Source organism: Myotis myotis, unplaced genomic scaffold (assembly GCF_014108235.1).
Source record: "Myotis myotis isolate mMyoMyo1 unplaced genomic scaffold, mMyoMyo1.p scaffold_m19_p_13, whole genome shotgun sequence".
Lineage (NCBI taxonomy): Eukaryota > Metazoa > Chordata > Mammalia > Chiroptera > Vespertilionidae > Myotis > Myotis myotis.
Genome location: NW_023416317.1, coordinates 5,177,646 through 5,204,777, shown reverse-complemented (window position 1 = coordinate 5,204,777; position 27,132 = coordinate 5,177,646). Strand labels below are relative to the sequence as shown.

Genomic DNA, 27,132 nt, shown 5'->3' with positions numbered 1-27,132 from the left:
CCTGGCAATTATTGTCAGTTTGGCTCAAATAAACTCATAAAAATTCTCTATAGGTTTGGAGAATTCATTACCGCCTGCCCCCAAAAATGGCCCTGGCTTGTGTGTTGAAACTAAATCATTTCCAAAGTTGCTTACAGTCCTAAGATCCTATAAACAACTGATAAAAAAGAATTACAATCTATTTTGGGGATTCTTTAAAGAGTCAAGGAAAAGCTTTTACCAATTATTTCCCCAAGAAAGCACAGAAAGGAAGCTGAGATAAACCAACCAGTTATCAATCACCTGAAGCCAGTTCAGCAATTTTATCTGATCAACATGATACTAGCATAAACGCTACGAGGCTATAACTGATGGAAACATTCTCCAGGTTCCTGTGTTCCCTTATACTTCAAAACTGCAGGAAGAAAGAGAAAATGCATACACTGATTTCACCGAGATACTAAGTTTTGAGAGCAATATCCTTTTAATACAGATAGATAGACAAGCTCAGTAGGGTTACTGGCCCAGGGTCCATGGGAATAGTAAGCCAAATGTTCAATCTCTCATTCCAGAAGCTCAACGGTTCTTAATTCAGAAAAGCTTAAAAACCAGGGATGCCATGCAGAGACAAACAACTTCTGAGTTTACATCAAAAACGAAATATATCCAAAGACCCACATACACTGATGTCACAGGACTCAGAAGCTGTAAGTGCCCTGGAAGGGGAGTCAGGGACAAAGGTCCAAGTCCAGCTGTGACCAAGGCAGCAGCACTGGGCTCCCACAGGGAACGTCTCTGTGACTCAGGTGCATTGTCATGCAATTTGCTTGTCAAAGACGCCTAACAGTTCCAAAATTCCAGATTCCATCAGAACTAAAATTAAAAGTTATCAAAACAAAATTAAATCAATGCAGAAAGGATAGCTTTCCCAACAAATGGTGCTGGAGCAAATGACTATCCCTAGGCAAAAAAAAAAAATAAACCTCAACCTAGTCCTCACACACACAGCCAGTTGAATGAGGACACCGAGAATCCCAGTGTCAGTGGCCAAAAGCAGGCCCAACCGAACCTCTCCCATCTCTGTGACATCTGCCAGCACCTAAACCAGAGAGGACTCATTCCTGACACCCACTGCCACTTTTCCCAGAAGCCTTCACCAGGGCAGTAAATCTACACAAGGACATAGGTTTTCACTTTCAGTTGGTCTCCCATAATTCCACAGATCACTGCTGCTGATTTCCATCCACTATGCACTTTTATTAGTCCTTTCAACTGCTGCTATTACTCCTTTTTTCTTTCATTGTAACCCTCAGAATTGATTTCACTTGTAGGTTCATTATTGTTCATTTATAATCAGCTTTTGATTGCATGCTGATTATTCTTAAATTTCAACTTTATACTCCTGAAGAAAACAGCGCTTGGTATTATGCTCTGATTATAAAATCAAATGGATTAAGTTATATAACTGTTTTTTAAAAGGCGTGAAACACGAAATTTAAAATGCAGTTCTTTTGTTTAACCTTGAATGAGCTTTCTGAATAAAAAGAATGGTTAAGAACTGGGTGAGATTAAAAAAAATAATAATGAGGTTTTTGTTGTTGTTTTTTAAGTAAAATGAAAAGTACCAGAACTTACATTTGAACAAGCAAGGCTCTGTATGTATTTCCATTTCTTAGTCCTGTTCAAAATACTCCTAGAACACCTATCTGGGAAGTGGTATCAAAGCATGTGCCACATCCTTGGAATATGTGTCTCAACTGCAACTCTTCTTCCTTCAAATTGACTCCACTTTCAGAAATGGCCAGCGCTTCCGCAACCCAGCACTGGAGAATGAGGTGGTCAGACAGTGTTCTGATTCAAATAAGTACATAAAGCATAAAGCAGGACGGACCATGGTCATGGCCCATGAGCTAGCCTTCCGAGCAGCCACAAAGGAGACGTGCACCTCGAGGCTAAGCTCAGGTTCCAAGCGCCCGGGGGAGAAGCTCAAGATGAGCCTGGCGCTAGCACAGGGCACCACCAAGGCCACGGTGCTCACGTCCTGGGGCGGCCGCGTCATCTGCCGGCATCTTAACGCTGCACGGGGTTTCCCACAAACTCAAGGCAAGACCCTCACCCGGCAAAAAGATTCCGCTTCCCTGAAGGCTCTGATGATGATGAGCATTTTTTAGCAAAAAAGCATTTTTAATAAAGATATGTACTAGTATATTCTTTTTTAGACATAATGATATTGCCCTTAACAGACTACAGAATAGTACAAATATAAGTTTTATGTGCAGTGAGAAACCAAAAGCTTCGTGTGACTCACTTTGTTGTGACATTCGCTTGACTGCAGTGGTCTGGACCCAGAACCGCAGACTCTGGGAGGTGCCTGTGTCGGCACCGGGAAGGAAATGCACGGCCTCTCAGTCTGCAGCTGGAGCCCGAGGCCCAGTGTGCTCCGTGGGGCCTTCGGAGGCCAAGGGAGAGCCTGAGGCCTCTCTGCTTCAGGAGGCGGCGCAATCTCTGGCCCCGCTCTGCCTTCCTGCTCAGATGCTGTTCTCTCTGCCTGCATTTCGGAGCCTAAAGCTGCCCTTTGTATCAGGACGAGGCCCACCCCAAGGCCCTCACCTTAACGAGAGCACCTCTGTAAAGACCACCTCCAAATCAGGTCCCATTCTAAGGTGCTGGGGGTCAGGCCTTCAACATAAATTTTGGAGGGGACACAATTCAACCCACAAAAGCACAACTGAATAGACCAACGTGAGCTGTTATCTCCATGGAAGTCGTTTGAAGTCTCTCAGCCAAGGTTTGCCCCCCTTTAAAACGGGTGCAATGAGGACAATAGGAGTGTCTACCTCCTAGGGTGGCAATGAGGACTTAAGGGCACAGCCGCGGGCCTGGCCCACTGAACGGGCTTGATACACGTCAAGTGTCTACTTCTACGCGTACCCAATGTCAAGGTATCCAAACAGACACCATGCGCAGCCACTGTGCAGGTGAGTCCAAGAGAAACTGCACAGCTGTTCTCCCGAGAGCCCGGGAGCCCTCACACCAAGCTCTCCTGCTGAGCTGCCCATTTCTCGTCCAGCTCCAGACTGGACCAGACGCTCCTCAAAGGCAGCAGCTGCCTCCCATGCCCAAGCTCCTACCCACCCACGACCTTCTGCCTGACAGTGCACCTGCTGTGTATTTAGCAAGTACTAGTATCAACGGGAAAGATAAACGAACATGAAAATCTAACAGTAAAGGTATTTCTTAACAGACATGGGAAACGAAAAGTGTAGCCCAAACGATACAGCAGACGCCGTTTCTTCTCAGGTGGTCATTAACACACACTATATAGTCATTGCACAGCCATGCTTACAGCAGCGTCAGTCACCAGAGCCAGATGGTAGGAGCAACCCAATCAGTGGTTCTCAACCTTCTGGCCCTTTAAATACAGTTCCTCATGTTGTGACCCAACCATAAAATTATTTTCATTGCTACTTCATAACTGTCATGTTGCTACTGTTATCAATCGTACTGCAAATATCTGATATGCAGGATGGTCTCAGGCGAGCCCTGTGAAAGGGTCATTCGACCGCCAAAGGTGTCGCGACCCACAGGTTGAGAACCGCTGGTATAGATGAATAAAGTGTGCCATGCAGACTTAGCAGTGTCACCCAGCTTTAAGGAGGAAGGGAATTCTGACACATTCCAACATGGATGAAACTTAAGGACATTATGCTAAGTGAAATAAGCCAGTCACAGAGGTCAAACGTGGTCTGATTCTAGAGTAGTCAAATGCACAGACAGAGAGCAGAATGGCAGTTTCCAGGGCTGGGAGAGGGGGGAAGGAGGAGTGGTTGTGGGGGTTCAGAATGGGTCACCCCAAGAGGTACCTCTGTGGTATGTAGTTTTGAGCTAAAGGCAACTTTAGCTTCAGGTTCAAGAGAAACTTCCTAGAAGAATTTGAATTACAAGTCTTGCCCCTAACAGATGATCAGGGATAGTCTTCTGACCTATCCACAGGGCAGGGCAAACTTCCATTTATCAACATCTGCTCTCATCACCCTGCAGTGACCCTTAGAGCCCGCACGGCCCCTCGCCTCAGCCCCAGCTCAGGATGTCTTATACACCCATGGTCCCTTTCTGTCTCTGAACCTCTCAGGCATGTGTGGTCTCTGACTCTCATGTATGCGAGGTCCCCATACAGATGCATGGTCCCCATAAAAAAAATTTATTTTCTCTTGCTAGTCAGTCTCATGTCTATTTGACTATTGCAACAGCCAGAAGAACCTTGAGGGTGGAGGAAAGTGTCTTCTGCCCCCACAGTGCCTAATGGGTATGAAGCTTCAGTTAAGGAAGATGGAGAAGTTCTGGAGATGGTGGTGATGTCAGTACCACAATGTAAATGTTCTGTGGGAAAAAGGGGCCACATGCTACCCTGACAAGCTCAGGGGAGGCCTGCATGGCGGTCTTGCAAACTCAGAGACCTAAAGTCACCACAAAGGATGGTCTGAAATTAAACTTTAACTAAAAGCAGTTGTGGTGGGTAGTTGCGTCCTAGGCCGGTATCTTCACTGGCAAGGTCTACCTTTCCCTTCACTGAGCCTATCTTTTTGCATCTACAATAACATATCCTTGAAATGTCTGGGTAACTTGTAACTTCCTTTTTCCGGACCCCTTGGGACACAGCCTAATGTGCCTGGGCGCCAGGACAGAGACCACAACTCCCTTCATTGTTACTGTTATTATGTTCATTGTTGACTGTGAACTATCCTGCACCCACCAGTATGTGTCTATCATTTTACTTTTATCCAATCCCAGAGGTTTCCCCGTTTTGCTTCCTCCCGCCTCTCTAACCTATCACCAATGGATTTCATGTAACCCACCTACATCCCTCCTTTGGTTGCTATGTATAAAAATAGGTGAAAACCGCCATTCTCTGGGGCATTAACCCAATCCATTGAGATCCTGCTTCCTGGCAATTGTCCACAGTTTGGCTCAAATAAACTCACAAAAGTTCTTTACAGGTTTCAATGTTTTTACATTGACAGTACTTAATGCCAAAAAAGGGAAACTTAAAAATGGTTAAATCATAAATTTTATATGTATATTTTACCACAATAAAAAAGTAAATAATATGCCCTGGCTGGGTAGCTCAGTTGGTTGAAGCATCTGCCCATACACTGAAAAGTCACAGATTCGATTCCAAGTCAGGGCACATACCTAGGTTGTGGGTTCAATCCCTGGTCGGGACATGTGCAGGTGGCAACTGATCTCTCACATGGATGTTTGTTTCCCACTCCCTCTCCTCTCTCTTCCTATCTTTCTAAAATCAATAAAGGCATGCCCTGGGTGAGTATAACAAAAATTTTATGTGAAAAATATATGCATTCATATTTTTAGTAACTTTAGAAGTTTGAGAGGCAAAAACAAGGTTTTGGAGACTTAAGGGACATTTGCTCATCCAAACTTTGAATAAAAAAAAAAAAGCAGTTCCTTTCCTACTTCCCACCACCCCAAACTTCAATCACAAAAAACACTCCTCTGCATTCATAGTTTTACTTAAATTACAATGTTATTTAAAACTTCAGTCACAGGAAAGGAAATCTCTTCTGACCTATTAAGAAAGACTGAATTTTTTTGTGGGAACTGATCCATCCTGTAGCACAGAAGACAATATCATTAAGAAAGGAGTACTGTAACTCATGGATTACTAGCAACATAACATTACTGATACACTGCTAATTATTAGGAGAAATGAAATGCCATATGCACTTGGACCATCAAATGGAAAGTTTAACTCTACAAGTTTCCCCCACATTAAGTTATATTTTATAAAAAACATTGTTGATGTAAGAAACATGCAAACCTGTGAAAAACAAAATTTTTAAGCCAAGTTTATGTGTTCATTGTTCGCATTCGCTTCTCGGCCTTTCGGCTAAGGTCAAGTGAAGTACTGCTTGGTGGCATCCTTGGCCTGAGACTGCCACAGTCTACCCCACACAACTGCAACCAATGCCTCCCAGGGCCTCCTGCCCCCTGGTTCAGAGGCCTCCCATTCCCCTAGTTTCCTGTCATCAGCCCTAACTGGCTGACCAGGTGGAGGGCACAAAGGGCCGCACCACCTGACAGGCAGGCGCATCCCAGACATGGAAGCGCACAAAGGTGGGCGGGGCACTAACTCCATCACAAGTCCAGGTGCTTCTGCAACCAGAAATGCCATTCATTTAACTTGATGGTTTAGCTTTGCAAACTGCTAAAGGGGGGTTTCTATTAGTCGTTAGACAACATGAAATTAGTCCGCAACATTCAGCGTTGTCAGACTATGACCTTTCATTCCTAAAAGGAGTGAAACGTAAAGAATTTTTTAAGTTTATTTAGGCCAAACTGACAATTTGCTGGGAAGCAAGACGCCAACTGCTCTGGAGAGTCAGTCTGCAGTTTACTGTGTGCATCTGGAATTAACGAGGGGACTGGGAAAGATTACATGAAGGAGGGAGAAAGCAGGTGGGGTGGGTTGGACTACAGGACGGTAAGACTACATGCTCTCCTGAGGGTGGTGACGCCTTGGGGGATATCACTTCTGGCATTTTAAAGGCATGTTAACCTAGATGCACAAAAACAACTGGCTTAAAACCACCCACTACAGTAGCTACAGGCCTGGGAGTGACTACCCACCGTGACCTGCCCAGTCAGGAACTCATGATTTATTACAGGACCCCTTTTGGTCCACAAACGGCACAGTCAGAAGACTGATTTTATACACTCACAAGCCTCACCATAAACCGGAATCAAACAGAACAGAAAGCATCATGACACACGCAGCGTGCCCTGCCAGCTCTCTAACGTACCACTGGGAAAACCTGCCCATCAGCCTATGACAAGATGCTGAAATATGAAAAAGAAAAGAGGATGTCTCCCAACAAAGCACAGAAGTAATTCTCACAAAATCACAAATCTATTAAGTGCTGAAAGCCAGCTCTGAGCCCAGACAGTGTGGTTCCAGTCCCGGTTATGCCCATCATCCTGGAATAATTAACAATGCTCCCTCTACTCCCAATAGGCTTCAGCTTTACGGACTCAATACCAAGTCCTCCCCCTCATGGTGTGAGTGACATGGACCTGCTGGCCCTGTTGTCCCGGGACTCATGGAGGAGCCAGCAGCCCTGCACAGGCAGCTCCTGACTGCATGGTGCCAAGTGGCCCAAACAAATCCTCGCTGGGAAGCACAAAATGGAGGAGGAGCACGAAGCCCCGAATACGGTTCCCAGCAAAGCGGAGGAAGTGCCCCGGCCTGTGGGGAGTCTGTTGTCCACATCTGTCTGGGGAACACTCACTTGGCTATTTGTACGGGTGAGATGACTTCCTATGACACTCCATTTCCCCAGTTAGTAACTCTCTCCTGAGAATTAATTAATTCCCAATAATTACTTTTCATTGTGATCCAAAGACAATGGTCTAAAAGGCCATCTGCCATCACCTTAAGCTCTGGTCCATTAGTCCAGCGCCAACCAAAACAGGGAATAATAAGAGAATCTTCAGAAATGTGGGAATGTACAAACGGAAGCAAAGCAACATGGCCTTGAAGAGAAGACAGCTTAGCAGCAGGTCGTGGAGCACAGAAACACAGGGTGCTCTAAATGGACTGGCCGCCCCCCAACCCTGCACTCAGAGCCCTGCTCCTCGGGGTCACCATGCTGCTGGTCCCCAAGGCCTCCCACCCCAGCCACCAGCGGGGGCAGAGGTGGGTACCTCATGCAAAACCAGCCCAACTTTCAGCCGACCAGCAACCCTAACCTGGGTGCAAAAGGATGCCAGACCAGGGAGACTTTCTTGTTACTGGAACTGGAACTTCCTGAGACAGAAGCTGGATGATGTGTGCGGGGCATGGGCTGGAGTGGGCATGGGAATGGACAAGTCATAGGCAGGCAGAAGTCACAAAGATGTTACCATGAGTAAGCGGCCAGTGAATGGAACAGAAAAGCAGAGAAGCCAGGATCAAGGAAGACTGGTCTTGAGTTCTAATATGTGTTGCTTTCAATAAAACTTTTCCTGCCCTGGAGGCAAGTCCAAGGTCTCACACCCTCTAGCTCAGGGACAGTGTAGAGCAGCCATGGGCAAACTACGGCCCGCGGGCCAGATCCGGCCCGTTTGAAATGAATAAAACTAAAAAAAAAAAAGACCGTACCCTTTTATGTAATGATGTTTACTTTGAATTTATATTAGTTCACACAAACACTCCATCCATGCTTTTGTTCCGGCCCTCTGGTCCAGTTTAAGAAGCCATTGTGGCCCTCCGGTCCAGTTTAAGAAGCCATTGTGGCCCTCAAGTCAAAAAGTTTGCCCACCCCTGGTGTAGAGCCTTCATCACCTTTCTGCTATATGGCAGAAGGCAGAGGGCAGCAATGGGGACCCAGCAGGGAAATCAGGGGTCTTGTCCAGGGCATCGCCTTAACAGCGCCAGTCTTTCTCCTATCCCATCACCACCACTGAGCGCATTTTAGTTCAGCAACTATAAACCTGTTTTCAGGGACAGTCTTGTTGCACCTGTGGTCCCGGTGAAGTTATTCACAGTGCTCAAGCTCACACTCAAAAGTATCCCAATGTGGCAATAAAATATGTAGTCATCCTAATTTTAGTTCAAGCCCCATCTTCTCCCATTTTATGTGCCATTGGAGGGACAAAACTGTCAACCGATCTATGACACAAGTGTACAAACACTTTCCATTTTCAGAGACGCTGAAATGTGAGAAAGAAGAAAGGGAGGCCCTGACTGCTTTGGCTCAGTGGATAGAGCGTCGGCCTGCGGACTGAAGGGACCCAGGTTCGATTCCGGGCAGGGGCATGTACCTTGGTTGCAGGCACATTCCCAGTAGGGGGTGTGCAGGAGGCAGCTGATCGATGTTTCTCTCTCATCGATGTTTCTGGCTCTCTATCCCTCTCCCTACCTCTCTGTGAAAAATCAATAAAATATATTTAAAAAAAAAAAAGAAGGGAATCTTAGATGATGTGCTATAGAAATGTACATCTGAAACCCATTTTATTAACCAATGTCACCCCAATAAATTCAATAAAAAATAAAACTACAAATGAATCAAAAAACAAAGAAGAAAGTGAGTCTAGTAATAAACTGTTAAGTGTTGAAGGACACAAAGGTAATCAGGGTCAAAGGCAAGATCTGAGCGCAGGCAATCTGGCCGCAGTCCTGCTTACAGCCTGTTCTCCTGGCACAATTACTAATGGCACTGAGTCGCTGGGAGTCCCCCAAGGATCTCCATTCTGTCATTCCGCCACCCCAATGAGCAGCATGCAGAAAGGTACCCTAACGCACAAAACTGCCCTCCACATGCCAACATCTAAACCCTTTGACGGCTCCCCACTGCTCTCAGAACAAGCCCTAATCCACTTCCAGATTCACAGGCCTCCGAGAATTTTGCCCCTGCTCATGTCTCCAGCCGCCCGTCTCGCTGCTCCCCACCTCAAACCCCACGGGGCAGCCCTGAGGTTCCCCAGTGCCCTGGAGTCACAGTCGTGGGATAAGACAGCCCAGGAATGGAACTGGGGCAAGCACGTGGAGAAGCTTGCACAGACCTATTCTTGTGCTTTGCCGTGTCTCCAATATCAATTCAACTTTACACCAAATCCTTCCAATTTCTAAAGTAACAATAAATTTTAAAGGTGAACGTGAGAAATCTTCTACTCGTGACCAATGCCTAAGTGTTATTCATTTGGAGTAATTTCTAGGAAAGGGCCACAGCTGGCCACATACTCAGCACAGTGATCAAGGTCTGAACTCAGGCCACCGGGAACCACCCTCCATTACCGTCGCCCCAAGTCTACCCTGCAAATCAACGCAAGTTCACAGTTTCTCCCGCGTTCCTGAAACCCTGAAGGCCGTCTTTGTACTGGGCAGTGAAGGGCAGGTACCAGGTGCCCTTTGGGACATGGTGTGATTAGTTTGTTCTTCACATGTCCCCCCCACCTCAAATCTTTGACGCACATGAGGTCCAGAGCCGTGACTACTAAATCAACACCAGGATGTGCAAATGTTTCTGGAATGAGCAACAGCAAGGATGGTGCAACTGAGCTGCCTCCCCACGTGGCCCTCCCCACTGCCACCCTGAGCCCCATCAAACCTTTGCACCATCTGTGGAAAGTGTCCCGCAGGGAGGGCATCAGGGGCAGCTCCGCCGGTGACGGGTTTGTCGCCAATCCCCTCTCAGCCCCAGGACTTGAGCGCCCTGCGCCTCAGGTTCCCCGGATGTAAACTGAGAATAATCACCCCCGTCTCACATGGTTGTTGCCAGGATCAAATGAAATAAAACAGAAGCACCAAGCCAGTGCCTAACCCTCATATGGCAGCAAAAATAACTGTTTAACAATTTGGGAAATGAAAATTATTCTAGTTTAATAAACCTTTAAAAATGCAAATTTAGCTTCAAATCCACTGCGAGAAATAATCACTGAGCCCACCATCTAACCATAATGCCAAATGTCATATACCTCATCTTAATCTTTGTGACCATCTGTGAGAATTATTCCCTTTTAGAGAAAAACTAATTGAGGTTTTATCAAGTTCAATAACTTGCAGAGCAAGAACCTGGCAGACCAGAATTTGAACTTGGTTTTTCTCTGAACACAGAACTCATTCGCTTTTCTCCTCTGTCACTGTTTCCCAGACCCCAAAGCCAGGGAAAGGGGGGAGGCGAGCAGGGGCCTGCGGAGGACAGCAGCTCAGTGGTGATAACACAACACCTGAGTCAGCACTAACCCAGCACTCGGGGGCGAAGGGGGGGAAAAGGTAAGCATTGTGTAACCGAATGTCAGCCCAACAGGATCCTTTGGCAACCTAGCGAATGCTGTAACAGCAGAAGTGGCTTATCGGCCAAGGCAGGTGACTGGCTGCACTGTGATTTTAAGCCAGTTGCTATGTGAGCCCTTGTGCCTCTGTTCCCTTACATGCAACATGAAGGTAGTACAATCTCTCCTGCAGTGATGCTGTTAGGGTTAAGAAACAATGTACAGAACTACAGTCTGTCCCAGAGGAAATGAATACTCCTGTGATTATTATGAAAGCCCTTTCACAACTAGACTTTCCACGGCCCCTTCTCCCTCGCTTGCCTAAGTTACCTGGATGGCCCCTCACCTTCTGTTACTCACCTGCACGCTCTAGAGCAGTGTTTCTCAACCTGTGGGTCGCCAACCTGTGGGTTGCGACCCCTTTGGGGGTCGAACGACCCTTTCACAGGGGTCGCCTAAGACCATCGGAAAACACATATATAATTACATATTGTTTTTGTGATGAATCACTATGCTTTAATTATGTTCAATTTGTAACAATGAAAATACATCCTGCATATCAGATATTTACATTACGATTCATAGCAGTAGCAAAATTACAGTTATGAAGTAGCAACGAAAACAATTTTATGGTTGGGGGTCACCACAACATGAGGAACTGTATTAAAGGGTCGCGGCATTAGGCAGGTTGAGAACTACTGGTCTAGAGCAAACCGTGTGCAATGGCCCCTCTGGCTCCCCTGTTCTCTCCTCCGCCTGTGCACGCAGTCCACTCTGTCTGGAATGCCTCCCGCCTCCACCTTCTTCACCAAACTAACTCCAGGTACTATTTCCCAAAATTTCATTAGTGTATCGATTTCATCATCTGCTCAAACATGTACATATCTCTTAAGTTCTTCAGACAAAGCATTTCCATCAAATAAAACAAAGCAATGTATCAACTGCCAATTCCAGATTGAGTAGTAAAGAGAGTTGAAGGACGAATGATCTGAGGTTACTTACGTAATTTCTTTCCCTCCCCAAAATACAAGGTGTTTCAGTGGCTTTCTGGGCACTGTGCCGGCAGAACTGGGCCAGGGTACAAGGGCAGCGAAGTTCTCACTCCTGTGGGCCTGTGAGCGCCACCACCCACCATAACAGCAATGTTTCATTTACAGGAAACAAAACCAATCTGACACGGGAGCTATGCCTTCGAGGCCTTCCCCACACAGGTTAACAGCTGAGCGTCTAAAGAAGCGGTTCTCAGCCTGTGGGTCGCGACCCCTTTGGCGGTCGAATGACCCTTTCACAGGGGTCGCCTAAGACCCTCCTGCATATCAGATATTTACATGACGATTCATAACAGTAGCAACATGACAGTTATGAAGTAGCCACGAAAATAATGTTATGGCTGGGTCACAACATGAGGCACTGTATTTAAAGGGCCAGGAGGTTGAGAACCACTGGTAAATCATCTGAGACGGGTTTCCTCTTCTAACAGCAGAAATCATAGCTGTACTTCATTTCTAAAAAAAAAAAGTCACATCTTCCTTTTTCTAGGCAAGAAGGCAGGTACAGGTGAAGTCACAACTTCAGTGCAGCCTCCACAGCCACATTTAGCTGATAAGAACTTGCGCATGACCTTTAGTCCTTCCCGTCTGAAGGCCGACACACCTCACCCTCCACCGCCCACTTCCGGGAAGAGCAGACAGAGAAGCTGCAGCCACCCGTTCTGAAGTTTACACGTTGCCTTCAACTACATCCACCTCTCCCAGTTCCGGACAGAGCTCTGGGCTCCGCGGAGAAGCATAAGGCTGGGACCTGGCGTAAGGAGTTTCCCACAATGCCTCTCTCTGGTCCTCTGACAGAACAGCTATACGAGGGGAAATGTACCAGAGGCAACAAGACAACACTCAGAACCACGATTAACCGTTTAAACGCAGCGCCCTCACCAAGATGTCCGCTAAGCCGGGCGCGGCGGAGCGGGTGCATCTCATGCCATGGCTGTGCCTGCTGTACTCACTGCCATGTACCACAGCGCCCTGTTCTGGCTATTTGGACTATTCAGGGTCTATCTGCCAGATTTTGGGTCTGTGAGAAGAAGCCTAACCATGTAGACCTAAACTCTGCCCTGAAAGGTTTGAAAACCAGCCTAGCTGGATCCAAATAGAGTGCACAGCAGTCACGAACATGCCTGCTGAGGGGCATCTAGCACTGGGATTCAGACCCAGCTGTTGTTTACTAACTGAACAGCTCTGGGCAAGTCACTAAGCCACTCCAAGCTCTTAAAACACCTTATCAGACCCTGCAAGTCTCCACAAGACCTGACCCTTGCTGACCTCTCAGAGCACTACCTACACTGCCATTTTCCCCTCTAACTGCCTGGACATGCTGAGCTCATTCCTGCCCCAGGGCCTTTGCATTGCTGTCCTCTCTGTCTAATACACTCTTCCCCAGAGTTTCACCTGGCTGGCTTCTTTCCTTACTCAGTCTCTGCTCAAATGTCAAAAAGTCAGCGCCAGGATCTCATAAACATAATGTTGAGCTATGTGAGTGCATGTTATATAATTTCATTTACATGAAGTAAAAAAGGAACAAAATCAGTGTGTGGTTGATATAAGTTAGGGGAGTAGTCACCCTTTTTAGGGGGAAGGTAGTGAAAGGAAGGAACACAGGCGGTTTTTTGGGTTACTGCTAGATGATTCTTTTCTTGATCTGGATTTGGATTTGGTTACCTGGGCATGTTCAGTCTGTGAACTCATTGAGCTGTTCATTTACAACATACTGGAGGCCCGGGGCACGACATTTGTGCAAGGGGCTCGGCCCCTGCCACCCACCGCGGCCTCCTCTTCCTCAGCCCCCGCCCACCTCGAAGGCCACCTAAGCCCTCGCAACCCCAGCTTCTTCCGGAAGGTCGTCCAGAAGGATGTCCGGTCTAATTAGCATATTACGCTTTTATTATTATAGATATTTAGTATGTGTGTTATATTGCAATAAAAAATTAAACCCCATGAGAGGAAGATGGCGGCGGTATAGGCAGACGCGTCCCAGGTCGTGTCCCTGAGCAAATGGAGTGAGCAGCTGAAACTAGTAACATCCACCCCGAATTGGCGAAATTCCTCAGCTGGCGAGACGGTTTGCAGCCGGGAAGAGCAGAACTCCCCTGGAAAGCCAGAAGAGCCACCACAGCTGTGAACAGCACCCACCAGAGGAGCTGCTGCCAACTGAAGAGCAGCTGCTACCGCAACCGCCCGAAGAGCAACCACAGACCAAGGAGTCACTGCCACCAAGGGAGCAGCCACTGAACGACTCAACGTCTAGATATGTCAGTGAGATCAAACATGGGTAGACAAAGAAACCCCCAAAGGAAAGAGAAGGAGGACTCTCCAGAAAAGCAGCTAAGTAATACAGAGGCATGCAACATGACAGAAAAAGAATTCAGAATAAGGGTCCTAGAGTGCATAAACCGGATGGAGGAAAAAATCGACAACCTCTCCAAGAAGCAAGAAGAAACAGATGAAAAAATCGATAACATATGGAAGAAGCTAGAAGAAACAGATGAAAAAATCAACAACTTAAGTAAGACCCAAGAAGAAATGAAGAGTGATATAGCTGCAATGAAAAACTCCATTGAAAGTATCAACAGTAGACTAGGAGAAGCGGAGGACCGAATTAGTGATTTAGAAGACAAGGAAGCAAAACACACCCAAAACGTACTGCAATTGGAGAAAAAAATGAAAAGACAGGAGGAGAGCCTAAGGGAGCTTTGGGACAACATGAAACGAAACAACATACGAATAATAGGGGTACCAGAACAACAGAAGGATGAACAAGGATTAGAAAACCTATTAGAAGAAATAATATCAGAAAACTTCCCTGAGGTGGGGAAGAAAAAAGTCACACAAGCCCAGAGAGTCCCAAACAAGGTGAACCCAAAAAGACCCACACCAAGACACATCATAATTACCATGGCAAATGTTCAGGACAAAGAGAGAATCTTACAGGCTACAAGAGAGAGACGGAAAGTTACATACAAGGGATCTCCCATTAGATTGTCAAATGATTTCTCAACAGAAACACATCAGGCCAGAAAAGAATGGACGGAAATTTACAAAGTGATGCAAAGCAAAGGACTGAATCCAAGAATACTCTATCCAGCAAGGCTATCATTCAAACTAGAAGGGGAAATAAGAAGCTTCACAGACAAAAAAAGGCTAAGGGAGTTTATCACCACCAAGCCAGCAATGCAAGGAATGCTAAAGGGACTGGTATAAAAATAAGAAATAAAAAGCTCAGAAAGAAAACAGCCACACAAAAACAGAAATGCCTACAAACAAGTACCTTTCAATAATAACTTTAAACGTAAACGGACTAAATGCTCCAAACAAAAGACATCGAGTGGCTGAATGGATAAAAAAACATGACCCATACATCTGCTGTCTACAAGAAACCCACCTCATTAGAAGGGACTCACACAGACTGAAAGTGAAAGGTTGGAAAAATATCTTTCAGGCAAATGGAAAGGAAAAGAAAGCTGGGGTAGCAATACTTATATCTGACAAAATAGACCTCAAAGTGAAGGCCATAACAAGAGATAAGGAAGGCCACTTCATAATACTAAAGGGATCAATACAACAAGAAGATATAACCCTGGTAAACATATATGCACCCAATGCAGGAGCACCCAAATTCATAAAAAAACTCCTGGAAGATATCAAAGGAGACATCGACAACAATACAATCATAGTAGGGGACTTTAATACACCACTGACAGCACTGGATAAGTCCTCTAGACAAATAATCAGCAAAGATATAGCAATCCTAAATGACTCACTAGATCAGATGGACTTAATAGACATCTTCAGAACACTTCACCCGAAAGCCAGGGAATATACATTCTACTCAAATGCTCATAGGACATATTCAAAAATAGACCATATATTGGGTCACAAGCAAAGTATCCCCAAATTCAAGAAGATTGAAATCATAAAAAGCGTCTTCGCAGACCACGATGGCATAATATTAGAAATAAACTACAATAAAAACAACCCAAAATACTCAAACACCTGGAAGCTGAATAGCATGCTATTAAATATTGATTGGATTACCAATGAAATCAAAGTAGAAATTCAAAACATCCTGGAAACTAATGACAATGAAAACACAACAATCCAAAACCTATGGGACACAATGAAAGCAGTCCTGAGAGGGAAGTTTATAGCTCTACAGGCCTATCTCAAAAAACAAGAAAAAATGGTAGTAAATCATCTAACTCTACAACTCAAAGAATTAGAAAGAGAGCAACAAGAAAACCCCAGAGTGAGCAGAAGGAAGGAGATAATAAAGATTAGAGCAGAAATAAATGACATAGAGACCAAAAAAACAATACAGAAAATCAATGAAACCAAGAGCTGGTTCTTTGAAAGGATAAACAAGATTGACAAACCTCTAGCCAGACTCACCAAGAAGCAAAGAGAGAGGACCCAAATAAACAAAATCAGAAACGATAGAGGCGAAATAACAACAGACCCCACAGAAATACAAATGATTGTTAAAAAATACTATGGACAGCTCTACTCCAACAAACTAGACAACCTGGAGGAAATGGACAAATTCCTAGAAAAATACAACATTCCAAAACTCAATCAGGAAGAATCTAAAAATCTCAACAGGCCAATAACTATGGAAGAAATTGAAGCAGTCATCAAAAAGCTTCCAGCAAACAAAAGCCCGGGACCAGACGGCTTCACAGGGGAGTTTTACCAAACATTCAAGGAAGAACTGAAACCTATCCTCCTCAGACTACTACAAAAAATTCAAGAGGAAGGAACACTTCCAAGCTCATTCTATGAAGCCAGCATCACCCTAATACCAAAACCAGGTAAAGACAACACAATGAAAGAGAATTACAGGCCAATATCCCTCATGAACATAGATGCCAAAATCCTCAACAAAATCTTAGCAAATCGGATCCAGCAGTACATCAGAAAGATCATACACCATGACCAAGTAGGATTTACCCCAGGGATGCAAGGATGGTACAATATCCGCAAATCAATAAACGTGATACATCACATAAACAAATTGAAAGAAAAAAACCACATGGTCATATCAATTGATGCAGAAAAAGCATTTGACAAAATTCAACACCCATTTTTGATAAAAGCTCTCAGCAAGGTGGGAGTAGAAGGATCATACCTCAACATAATAAAAGCCATATATGACAGGCCCACAGCCAACATCATACTCAATGGACAAAAACTAACACCATTTCCCCTAAGAACAGGAACAAGACAGGGATGCCCCCTCTCACCACTCCTGTTCAACATAGTACTGGAAGTGTTAGCCATTGCAATTCGGCAAGAAGAAGAAATAAAAGGCATCCAAATTGGAAAAGAGGAAGTAAAACTGTCCTTATTTGCAGACGACATGATATTATACATACAAAACCCTAGAGACTCCATCAAAAAGCTACTGGACTTAATACATGAATTTGGCAATGTAGCAGGATACAAAATTAACCCCAAGAAATCCGAGGCATTTCTATACACCAATAGTGAACTTTCAGAAAGAGAGATTATAAAAACAATCCCGTTTACCATCGCACAAAAAAAATTAAGCTACCTAGGAATAAACTTAACTAAAGAGGTAAAAGACCTTTACTCAGAAAACTACAGGACGTTGAAAAAAGATATAGAGGAAGACATAAACAGATGGAAGAACATACCGTGTTCATGGATTGGTAGAATCAACATCATTAAAATGTCCATACTACCCAAAGCTATCTATAAATTCAACGCACTTCCCATTAAAATACCAACGGCATACTTCAGAGATCTAGAACGAACTCTCCAAAAATTCATCTGGAATAAAAAAAGACCCCGAATAGCTGCAGCAATCCTGAAAAAGACCAAAGTAGGTGGGATCTCAATACCAGATATCAAGATGTATTACAAAGCCACTGTTCTCAAAACTGCCTGGTACTGGCACAAGAATAGGCATATAGATCAATGGAATAGAATAGAGAACCCAGAAATCGGCCCGAACCAATATGCTCAATTAATATTTGACAAAGGAGGCAAGAACATACAATGGAGCCAAGATAGTCTCTTCAATAAATGGTGTTGGGAAAATTGGACAGATATATGCAAGAAAATGAAACTAGACCACCAACTTACACCATACACAAAAATAAACTCAAAATGGATAAAGGACTTAAATGTACGACAGGAAACCATAAAAATTCTAGAAGAATCCAAAGGCAACAAAATCTCAGACATATGCCGAAGCAATTTCTTCACTGATACAGCTCCTAGGGCACTTGAAACGAAAGAGAAAATGAACAAATGGGACTACATCAAAATAAAAAGCTTCTGCACAGCAAAAGAAAACATCAACAAAACAACGAGAAAACCCACTGTGTGGGAAAACATATTTGCCAATGTCATATCTGATAAGGGCCTAATCTCGAAATTTATAGGGAACTCATACAACTTAACAAAAGGAAGATAAACAATCCAATCAACAAATGGGCAAAGGACCTAAATAGACACCTTTCAAAACAGGACATTCAGAAAGCCAAGAGACATATGAAAACATGCTCAAAGTCACTAATCATCCGAGAGATGCAAATCAAAACAACAATGAGGTACCATCTCACACCTGTCAGACTGGCTATCATCAACAAATCAACAAACGACAAGTGCTGGAGAGGATGTGGAGAAAAAGGAACACTTGTGCACTGCTGGTGGGAATGCAGACTGGTGCAGCCACTATGGAAGACAGTATGGAGTTTCCTTAAAAAACTGAAAATGGAACTCCCATTTGACCCTGTGATCCCACTCCTAGGAATATATCCCAAGAAACCAGAAACACCAATCAGAAAGGATATATGCACCCCTATGTTCATAGCAGCACAATTCACCATAGCTAAGATCTGGAAACAGCCTAAGTGCCCATCAGTAGATGAATGGATCAGAAAACTGTGGTACATCTACACGATGGAATACTATGCTGCTCTAAAAAGGAAGGAACTCTTACCATTTGCAACGTCATGGATGGAACTGGAGAGCATTATGCTAAGTGAAATAAGCCAGTCAATGAAGGAAAAATACCACATGATCTCACTCATTCATGGATAATAGAGACCATTATAAACTTTTGAACAATAATAGATACAGAGGCAGAGCTGCCTCAAACAGATTGTCAAACTGCAGCAGGAAGGCCGGGGAGGGTTGCGGGGCAGGAGGTAGGGGGGTAAGAGATCAACTAAAGGACTTGTATGCATGCATATAAGCATAACCAGTGGACATAAGACATTGGGGGATAGGGGAGGCTAGGGGACTGTCTAGGGCGGGGGGATAAAATGGACACATATGTAATACCCTTTGTAATACTTTAAGCAATAAAAAAAAAACAAAACATTATTTTAATTTTAATGAAATGAGAATGTTTAATATTTTGAAATATCTTCCACTAATATTTAAAGGGTAATCTAATGATTTGCTGTTAAAATACCAAATCTGAAAATAAGTACAGTCACCATAAATGTTTAATGACTTGGAATACATGGCCTTGCGGCACTATCAGTCAACATCCAAGAAGTAACCCTATAAGTTACTTTGTGTAAAAAAGAAAGATTTTTCTTTTTTAAGTTAAAGTTCTCCAAGTGTAATCCAGCAGGAGGAAGACAAACCAGACAACCAACAGCCCAGAGACCACCTGGGGCATGGTAAAGTGAAGTATGGTAACAATTAATTCAGGTAAAAACTGTAAGTTTCATATGTCTTAGAAGGCACATTTTTCCTTTACCTGGGAAGGACAGCACAGCTATCCCAAACTCAGAAGGCTCCAGTTAACTTGTCAACTCAGTATTCTGGAGACCCAAAACTGTAATTCAGATAACATGCCTAAGTTTAACCTAGGTCACCAAGGACTCTAGATAATGTGCTTACCTAGAACTGTAATTTAGATAGCATACTGTCTCTGCTTCTGTAAATTTCTTCTTTTTTTGAAAACTAGGTTCCTCATTCCAAACCTTGAGTTTAAAATTAAGTTGTCATGACCTAGAATAAAGAATATTCCTACATGGTATTATTCTACAAAGTTTTATTAATAATTTTTGATGCTTTACAACAGTATATTGTGCATTTATCCCAAACAAATTTACAAATGAATTTGAATGTTTTACATGAAGGGATTTATTCCTTTCCACTGTGTGGAGGGCCTCCTGGGGAAGGCACTTAAGCATTCTGTATTGACCTCTCTCAATTTTTTTTTGCCAAAAGGATTCCAATTGTCTACAGCTGTTACCTGAGCTCTCCGTTCTAACTGAGATCATGAAAAGCTGGTACCATGGATCTGTCTCTGGCCCAATGGCGTAAGCTGGGCCCTCTCTGGAGGAGAAACCTGGGTTCCCTATGATCAATGCTGGGGCCCCGCCAGCAGGCGAGCGGACCCTGGAGGCCAGAGGGACATAGGCTATCAAGGAGACAGAACTGAACCTCACGTCACCCTACTTGGCCCAGAGATAGCTGGTAGTCAACGACGGGTAAGATCCCACAGGGTGGGACGACCTAAGACAGGCACAGCTGGGGGCCAGTAGGAGAAAACTTGGGGTGCAACAAAGGTGGGGCACAGATCCTCACCCCCCCCCCAATGGTGCACGGGCTTGAACGGTGCACGGGCTTGAATACTCGCCCCTTCTGAGGAAGGTCTCCTGTCCCCATGGCTGCTTCTTGCTTCCCATGCCCAGCCCAGATCAGGAACCAAATAACAGAAGAGATTTGGTCCAGCTGAAATCAGTACCCAGAAAAACGGAGGCTTGGCTAACAGACCCTATGTCTAAATCTAGCCTAACAACAGGAATGCTCAGAGCCTTCACAAGGATGTAAAGTGATCCTTTCAATTAATATTTACAGTGTAAATTAAGATTATTGTTAAAATATTAAATTTGACAGCAAAAATAGTTTTCAAATTAATTGAAGTCAAGTTTTCAAATTAATTAAATTTGGCTATTTGAAATAAGTAATTATTCAAAAAGTATTAACAAAAATTTTCATTTCATGGTAAACATGCTATGAACCTAAAGCATGTTCAGGTTCATTTTTTTTGCGTGCAAAAAATTAATATTTAAAGCTACCTAGACTGCATTATAAAATTTCCAAGAAGTCTCCTAATTAAATCAAAAAAAAGGGGGATAGTGGAAAAATATAGTGGAAGAATACCATGTAAGGAAATAGATCCTGTAACTAAATTACATTTAGAGAAAAAAATTTTTCGTTTATAATGCTAATAGTGAGACACCCAGAAAAACCACACATTATGCCAGGGTAAGCCAGGGAAAGATCATGCTAAAGAAAAGACCCCAAGTAAGGTGTTTTTTTTTTTCCTTTAACCTTTGGTCGAGAATATGTTTGTATACTTTCAGAGAACAGCTACAAGACCATGTGGATTCCTGTAACAACGGATCACAGAAAGCCAGCCACAAAGACAGAAGAGACAGTTCAGAGATGGAGATGGTGAAGACGCCTTGCCATGCTAGCAGTCAGCAGCTGTGCATCACTGCAGGTTGTCCAGGACCAAACCAGAAAGGACCGGACCTGCATTTGTCCACCATCCAGAACCAACATTTCATTGCTGGCATGTACACATGAACTTTTGGACATTGAAACATGGACTCAGAACTTTTGGACATTAAAATTGGGACTTGATTATTTTTTAAAGAAAAAATAAGGGGGAGATGTGGGAAATTGTTTATTGCCTTCACTATCTGATAAGCATAGACAGAGAACTCCCCGAAACCCCCCGAAGGCTGGGTGCCTTTGAAGCCCTAGCAAAGCTCCGAGCTAGGCGCCACCTCTGTTTGTCCAGACAGTGGTAGCTGAAACTACTCCCCCATTTATTATTATGTAAATCCTTGCTGATGGGCTAGTCTGCCTGTTGCAGGGGGTCACCTGCCTAGGTCTATGCTATGGGTGCATCCCAGATCAATAAAAGCTTGGTGAGGCCTGAAAAAAAGAAAAAAAAAAAAAAAGAAGTAATATGAACAGGTTGGTGTTTGAGAATATAATCTTGGGGTGGGTTCAGAATGGAGGAGGTAAGGGCTGGCCTGAAAGTCTGGATAACTCAGTGGAGAAATATTCCAAAATTCCATAGGAGAGATGGTAGAGGCCTCAATAAATGCAGTAAGAATGGAGATGAAGAGGTAAAAATGGACAGGACACAATTAGGAATCAGAATCAGCAGTGTCACGTGGGCAATGAGCAGTGAAAGGGAGGGACCATTCACAGGTTTTCTAGATGCCATGTACAAAGTTTTATAGCAGCATCAATAGCATTTATTGAGGACTTACTCGGTTCTAGACGGCAAGCCAAGCACTTCCTTTCACATCTTGTAACAATCTTATAAGACAGACGCCATTATTACCCCAACACTACAAAATAAATGAAGTGTAAACTAAAAAAAAAAAAAAATTAAACCAAAACTATAAAACTACCTCATCAAAATGGTTTCCTTAATCATCTAATCTATACCACCCTACTGGCGAAGCTATTCATTCTTGATTCCGTGACCGTTTTGTTTTCTTCATAGCATTTGTCATTGGCTAAAGCCATCATTACTGTTTCTGTATGTATGATCATTCTAGCCCCTCCCCACTCCCATTAAAATAAAGTATGTGGCCAAGGGCTCTGCCTGCCTTGGTCACCACTCCCAAATGTCAGCCCCTAGAACAGTCCTGTTCTACCTATAGGCCAAATATAAAAATATATGTAAAATAAGAAATGACTAAAGGATATAACATCAATCAAAAATCAAAACAGTAAAGCCAAGAAAGGAAATAAACTTTCAATGGTATTAGCATTAGGAAAATGTGTCAAATGTTAAATTTAACTATGGGGAGGGGCTAGATGAAGTGTCATGCTATGGGTCAAAGTTACTTCTCAAAGCCGACACTAGTTCTTTTATCTCTAAACACCCAACAGTTTTCACAAGGCCTGGTACAAAATGGGTCTGAGCCAAGAGTGGTAACAGATTTCTGAGATGCCTGGTGAGGATTCTTAAGTTTTGTGGGAAAAGTGAGTGATGTTCAATTGTACATTAGCCAAGTTGGTTAGGTGTAGTCCCATGCACTGACAGGTTGCTGGTTCAATTCCCGGCCACGGCACATACCTGGGTTTGATCCCCAGTCAGGGAGTGTATGGAAGGTAGCCATCAATGTTTTTCTCTCTCTCTTTCTTTCTTTCTTTCTCCCCCACACCATGTCCTCAGATGAAGATTTAAAGAAAAAAGAAGTATCCAAGAATGTGAAGAGTTCCTTACAAGTCACAAGCAATACTCACCTACTTTTTTGGGGGGGAGGGGGGGCCAATTCCAAGATGTTTATAAAGAAAATGAAACTGTGTAGCAGTGCTAGTGAGATGGGTGTAATATAGTTACTATGGTATCCAGACTACCATGCATGCTGGCTAAGGCATTTTCATGAAAATATACACTCACAAGGCAACAGCCTGATGCAAGGGAAACTTAAAAGTAAGCCTTTTATTCTGTGATCAGCTGTGTCACACTCTCTTTATAACCTTGAACAGTCATTAAAATTCTTTAGGCCTCAATTTTCCTGCCTTTGAAATGAGCTGGTTGGACTAGATGCTCAAATATGCCCATTTTCTTGGACAGTTCTGACTTTAAAAAATAACAATAGAACGGACTAATTCAGGCAAGGGAGTGTCCGTTAAAGCCAAAATCCGTTATATAATAAAGTAGGTTTTTCTTGCCCTAACTGGTTTAGCTTAGTGGATAGAGCGTCAGCCTGCGGACTCAAGGGTCCCAGGCTCAATTCCAGTCAAGGGCATGTACCTTGGTTGGGGGTACATCCCCAGTAGGGAGTGTGCAGGAGGCAGCTGATCGATGTTTCTAACTCTCTATCCCTCTCCCTTCCTCTCTAAAAAATCAATAAAATATATTTTTTTAAAAAGTAGGTTTTTCTGAATGTGTATGTTAAAAACTGACAAAGTACTTAGTTTACCTTTTACTTATGTAGACACATTTGTGTAATTAAAATTAAGTATGTATGAAAAGTTAAGTTTCACAGAAGTTTTCTACTGCAATTTTAAATATATACTGAATAGGTCTAGTAAATGCATACATTCACCAAGTCACGCCAACCAACAACAGAACCAATTACAGCACGTGACCACGGACTCTTGGATTTAAATATGTACACTATAGTTGTAGATATGTAATATTTATTTATGAAGGTGAAATTACTAGTGTTTTTCCCAACATATGGCCTATTTGCTAAAACGTTAAACAGTGAATTAATAACAAAAAAAAACCCTGTTAATTTAATTATAAGCAAATCTTGGTTAAAAGCATTTTAAAAGTAACAGGGTGTTAATTTTCACATTCCACATACAGACCAGAAATTTTGTCTGTTAAATCCAAAGTCCGTTAAATCGAGGTCCACAAAATCAAGACTGTACTGTTCTCTCATCTGCTAAGCCTTCTGTGTACACAATAACACGTCATCTACAAGTGTGTAAGTCAAGGTTACCAGATGGAATTAAGAGACTGGAGATCTGTGTACCTAGTCTTCTTGCCAAACCAAGGTAGCTCTCCCCCACCAGGTTCTCAAGCGCTGTGTTCAGGCTCCCATTTCTTGGGCAGGCAAGCAAGAAGCCCTACACGTCAGCTAAACACTTGTGTTTCTCTGTGCCATTAGTAGTAGTTCCTTTGCTTGCGTTTTCATGCCCTAGGCCCCAGTTCCTTATCAATTCAGGTCTACAGGCACAGTTCTTGTTTTCTGTCACACCTAAATAATGAATAGGACTTGATCACCTGCAGGCATTCTCCTCACTCCATATTCCCAGTTACTAGTGATTTTAATTAGACAAAACCACTGTTCCTTCCGCTATCCCACCACACTGGCAAGTGCCTAGTAAGGATATCACAGTACTAAGGATTATCACCTTCTTATTTACATTAACAAAAAGCGAGAAATGAGAAGTCAGGAAATGGAAGGTGAAAACAAACAAAAAAAATACTTCGCGGATGTCATAATTAAACAAAGCTTAAAGTAACTCAAAAAATCTTTACTCTCTATCTTTAAATTTCCTGAAAAACTATACTATGCATATCCTGGTTAAAGCTGCACGGGTGCCAATTTGCTTCTCATCATTAAAGTGGGAACATGGACAAGCAAGTGGCTGCGCTGTGGCTGAGCCCACAGTCCTTTCTGCAAACAAGGGAAGAGATCAGGGAGGGAGCTGCAGTGGCAGAGTGACTCCTCCAGGCCTCCCACCAACTCCTGACCCCCCAGGGCCTTCTGATCTCCCAGGGCTTCTGACCCCCCCCCCCAGGGCCTCCTGACCCCCCCCCAGGGCCTTCTGACCCCCCACAGGCCTTCTGACCCCCCCCCCAGAGCCTTCTGACCCCCAGGGCCTTCTGACCCCCCCAGAGCCTTCTGACCCCCCAGGGCCTTCTGACCCCCCAGGGCCTTCTGACCCCCCAGGGCCTTCTGACCCCCGAGTCTGCAGAAGTAAACGCCATGGACGCCCAGTTCCAGCCGCCCCTATTCAGCACCCCAGGCCTCCTGGGGCTCTCAGTCCCTGTGAACAGGAAAAGGCGGACGGGGCCAGTGCTCCGATGTGTGTTAGAGACAGAACTGATTTTCACTGAGTTTCTTGCCAGCTCGGCGCCCCGAGTCTGCACAGCGGGCAGCCCGCCGAGAGCGGCTGGTGGGTTGGCAGGCGGGTTCCCACGTGGCCTTCGTGCGCTCGGGGTGGGGCGCTTCGGCCGCTGAACGGGAAAGCGGGTCAAACCTCGGGTTCCAAACCGTGGGGGAACTTTTCCTAAACTTGCGGGGAGCGCTCGGCACGGGGCAGCGCCGGAGCTCGGGGCCGCCCGCGCCGGGAGACAGCCGCGCGGCTCCCAGGCTGGGACCCCGGGCTGCCGTCCCGCCCGGCCCCGGCCCGCGCCGCGCGGAGGTGCGGGTCCCCCGTGCGCCCCGGACGAAGCGCCGCGCCCCCGGGGCAGGAGGAGGGGACCGGCAGCGGCGCCCGCCAGCGCCCCGCTCACCTGCGACCTGGCCGCCAGGAGCCGGGGCCGGAGCGCCAGGTCTCGCAGAAGCGCCCGCGCGGCCGCCGGGGACGCCATCTTAGCAGGAACGGGGAGCGGGGAGCGGGGCCGGAGGCGGGGAGGCCGGGAGGCGACTTGGGGAGGAGGCGGGGAGGCTGCGAGGCCCGGAGGCGGGCCCGCCGGCCCCTTTGTCCCGCCCCCTCGGCAAGGCCCCGCCCACGAGGCCCCGCCCCGCCCGCGAGGCCCCGCCCCTGCCACGTGCCCCAGGCGGGGTGCCAGGACCACTCCGGTGGGTGAGCCCCTGGCGCTGCACCTCGGCCAGCGGAGCCCGGTCCCCCAGCCTGGCCCCGAGGCCCCGGAGCCGCTTCAGAGCCGGGTGGCCCTCGCGCTGTGCCCCCGGATGCGGGTCTGAGCAAATGCAGATGCCCCGCAGCCCTGCGACCCTGGGGCTTCAGTTGTCCCCTGACGATGGACAAGGGACTGCTGCTCCTGGCAGTGAGGGCTCCGAGGACCTGCCCACGCTGGCACCACCTCCCAGTGACCTCTGCTCTCCTCCCGGGTCGCTGAGCCCTGCCTGGTGGTGACTTTTGAGCTGAGACCTGAAGGGATCAGGAGAGCAAGTGGATCTGGTGAGGCTGTTGAAAACCCTCTACTTACTAGGGAGCTTTTTCTTCATCCTTAACGGGTGATTAATGCTAAACTATTGAAGGATTCGAACCCTGTCCTCACCATCTCAACAGCAGACATTTGGAGTTTACCAACTCTGAACACTGATGTGTAATAAAAATTATTGTGGCAAATGTGTTCAGTGCCTGCCGAGCATTTTACAAATATGAACTAGTTTAGTCAACACAGCAACCTTTCCAGTAGGTACAAATGTATATATATGTGTGTGTGTGTATATATATATATATATATATATTCAAACCTGTAAGGAGTTTTTGTGAGTTTATTTGAGCCAAACTGTTGACAATTGCCAGGAAGCAGAATCTCAAGGGATTGAGATGGTGCTCCAGAGAATGGCGGCTTTTTTTTTTTTACCTTGTTTTAGACTTTGCAATCAAAGGAGGAGACATAAGTGGGGTACATGAACTCCACTGGCAATGGATTAAGGAGGCTGGAGAAAGCAAAGCAGGGAAACCTCTGGGAATGGATAAAAACTAAAATGATAGACACATACTTGTTTTACACAGACGGATACAGGATAGTTAACAATCAATGATTAACATGGTAACAATGAGGGAATTTGCCCTGGTGCCATTAGCTGTGCCCTGAGAGGTCCAGAAAAAAGGGAAGGTGCAAGTTAGCCTGATATTCTGCAGGTATGTT

The 27,132-nt window shown here is 45.0% G+C and overlaps 1 protein-coding gene across 1 annotated transcript in view; it reads right to left on the bottom strand.

Annotated features, from left to right (window-relative positions):
• Positions 1-25,954, bottom strand: part of SUCLG2 (succinate-CoA ligase GDP-forming subunit beta) — a 249,257-nt gene extending 223,303 nt beyond the window's left edge. The window contains exon 1 of the mRNA XM_036331613.1: positions 25,804-25,954. Coding sequence (XP_036187506.1) covers positions 25,804-25,881 — 78 coding nt within the window. The 5' untranslated portion in view covers positions 25,882-25,954. The remainder of the gene's footprint in view (positions 1-25,803) is intronic.
• Between the last annotated feature and the right edge of the window lie 1,178 nt (positions 25,955-27,132).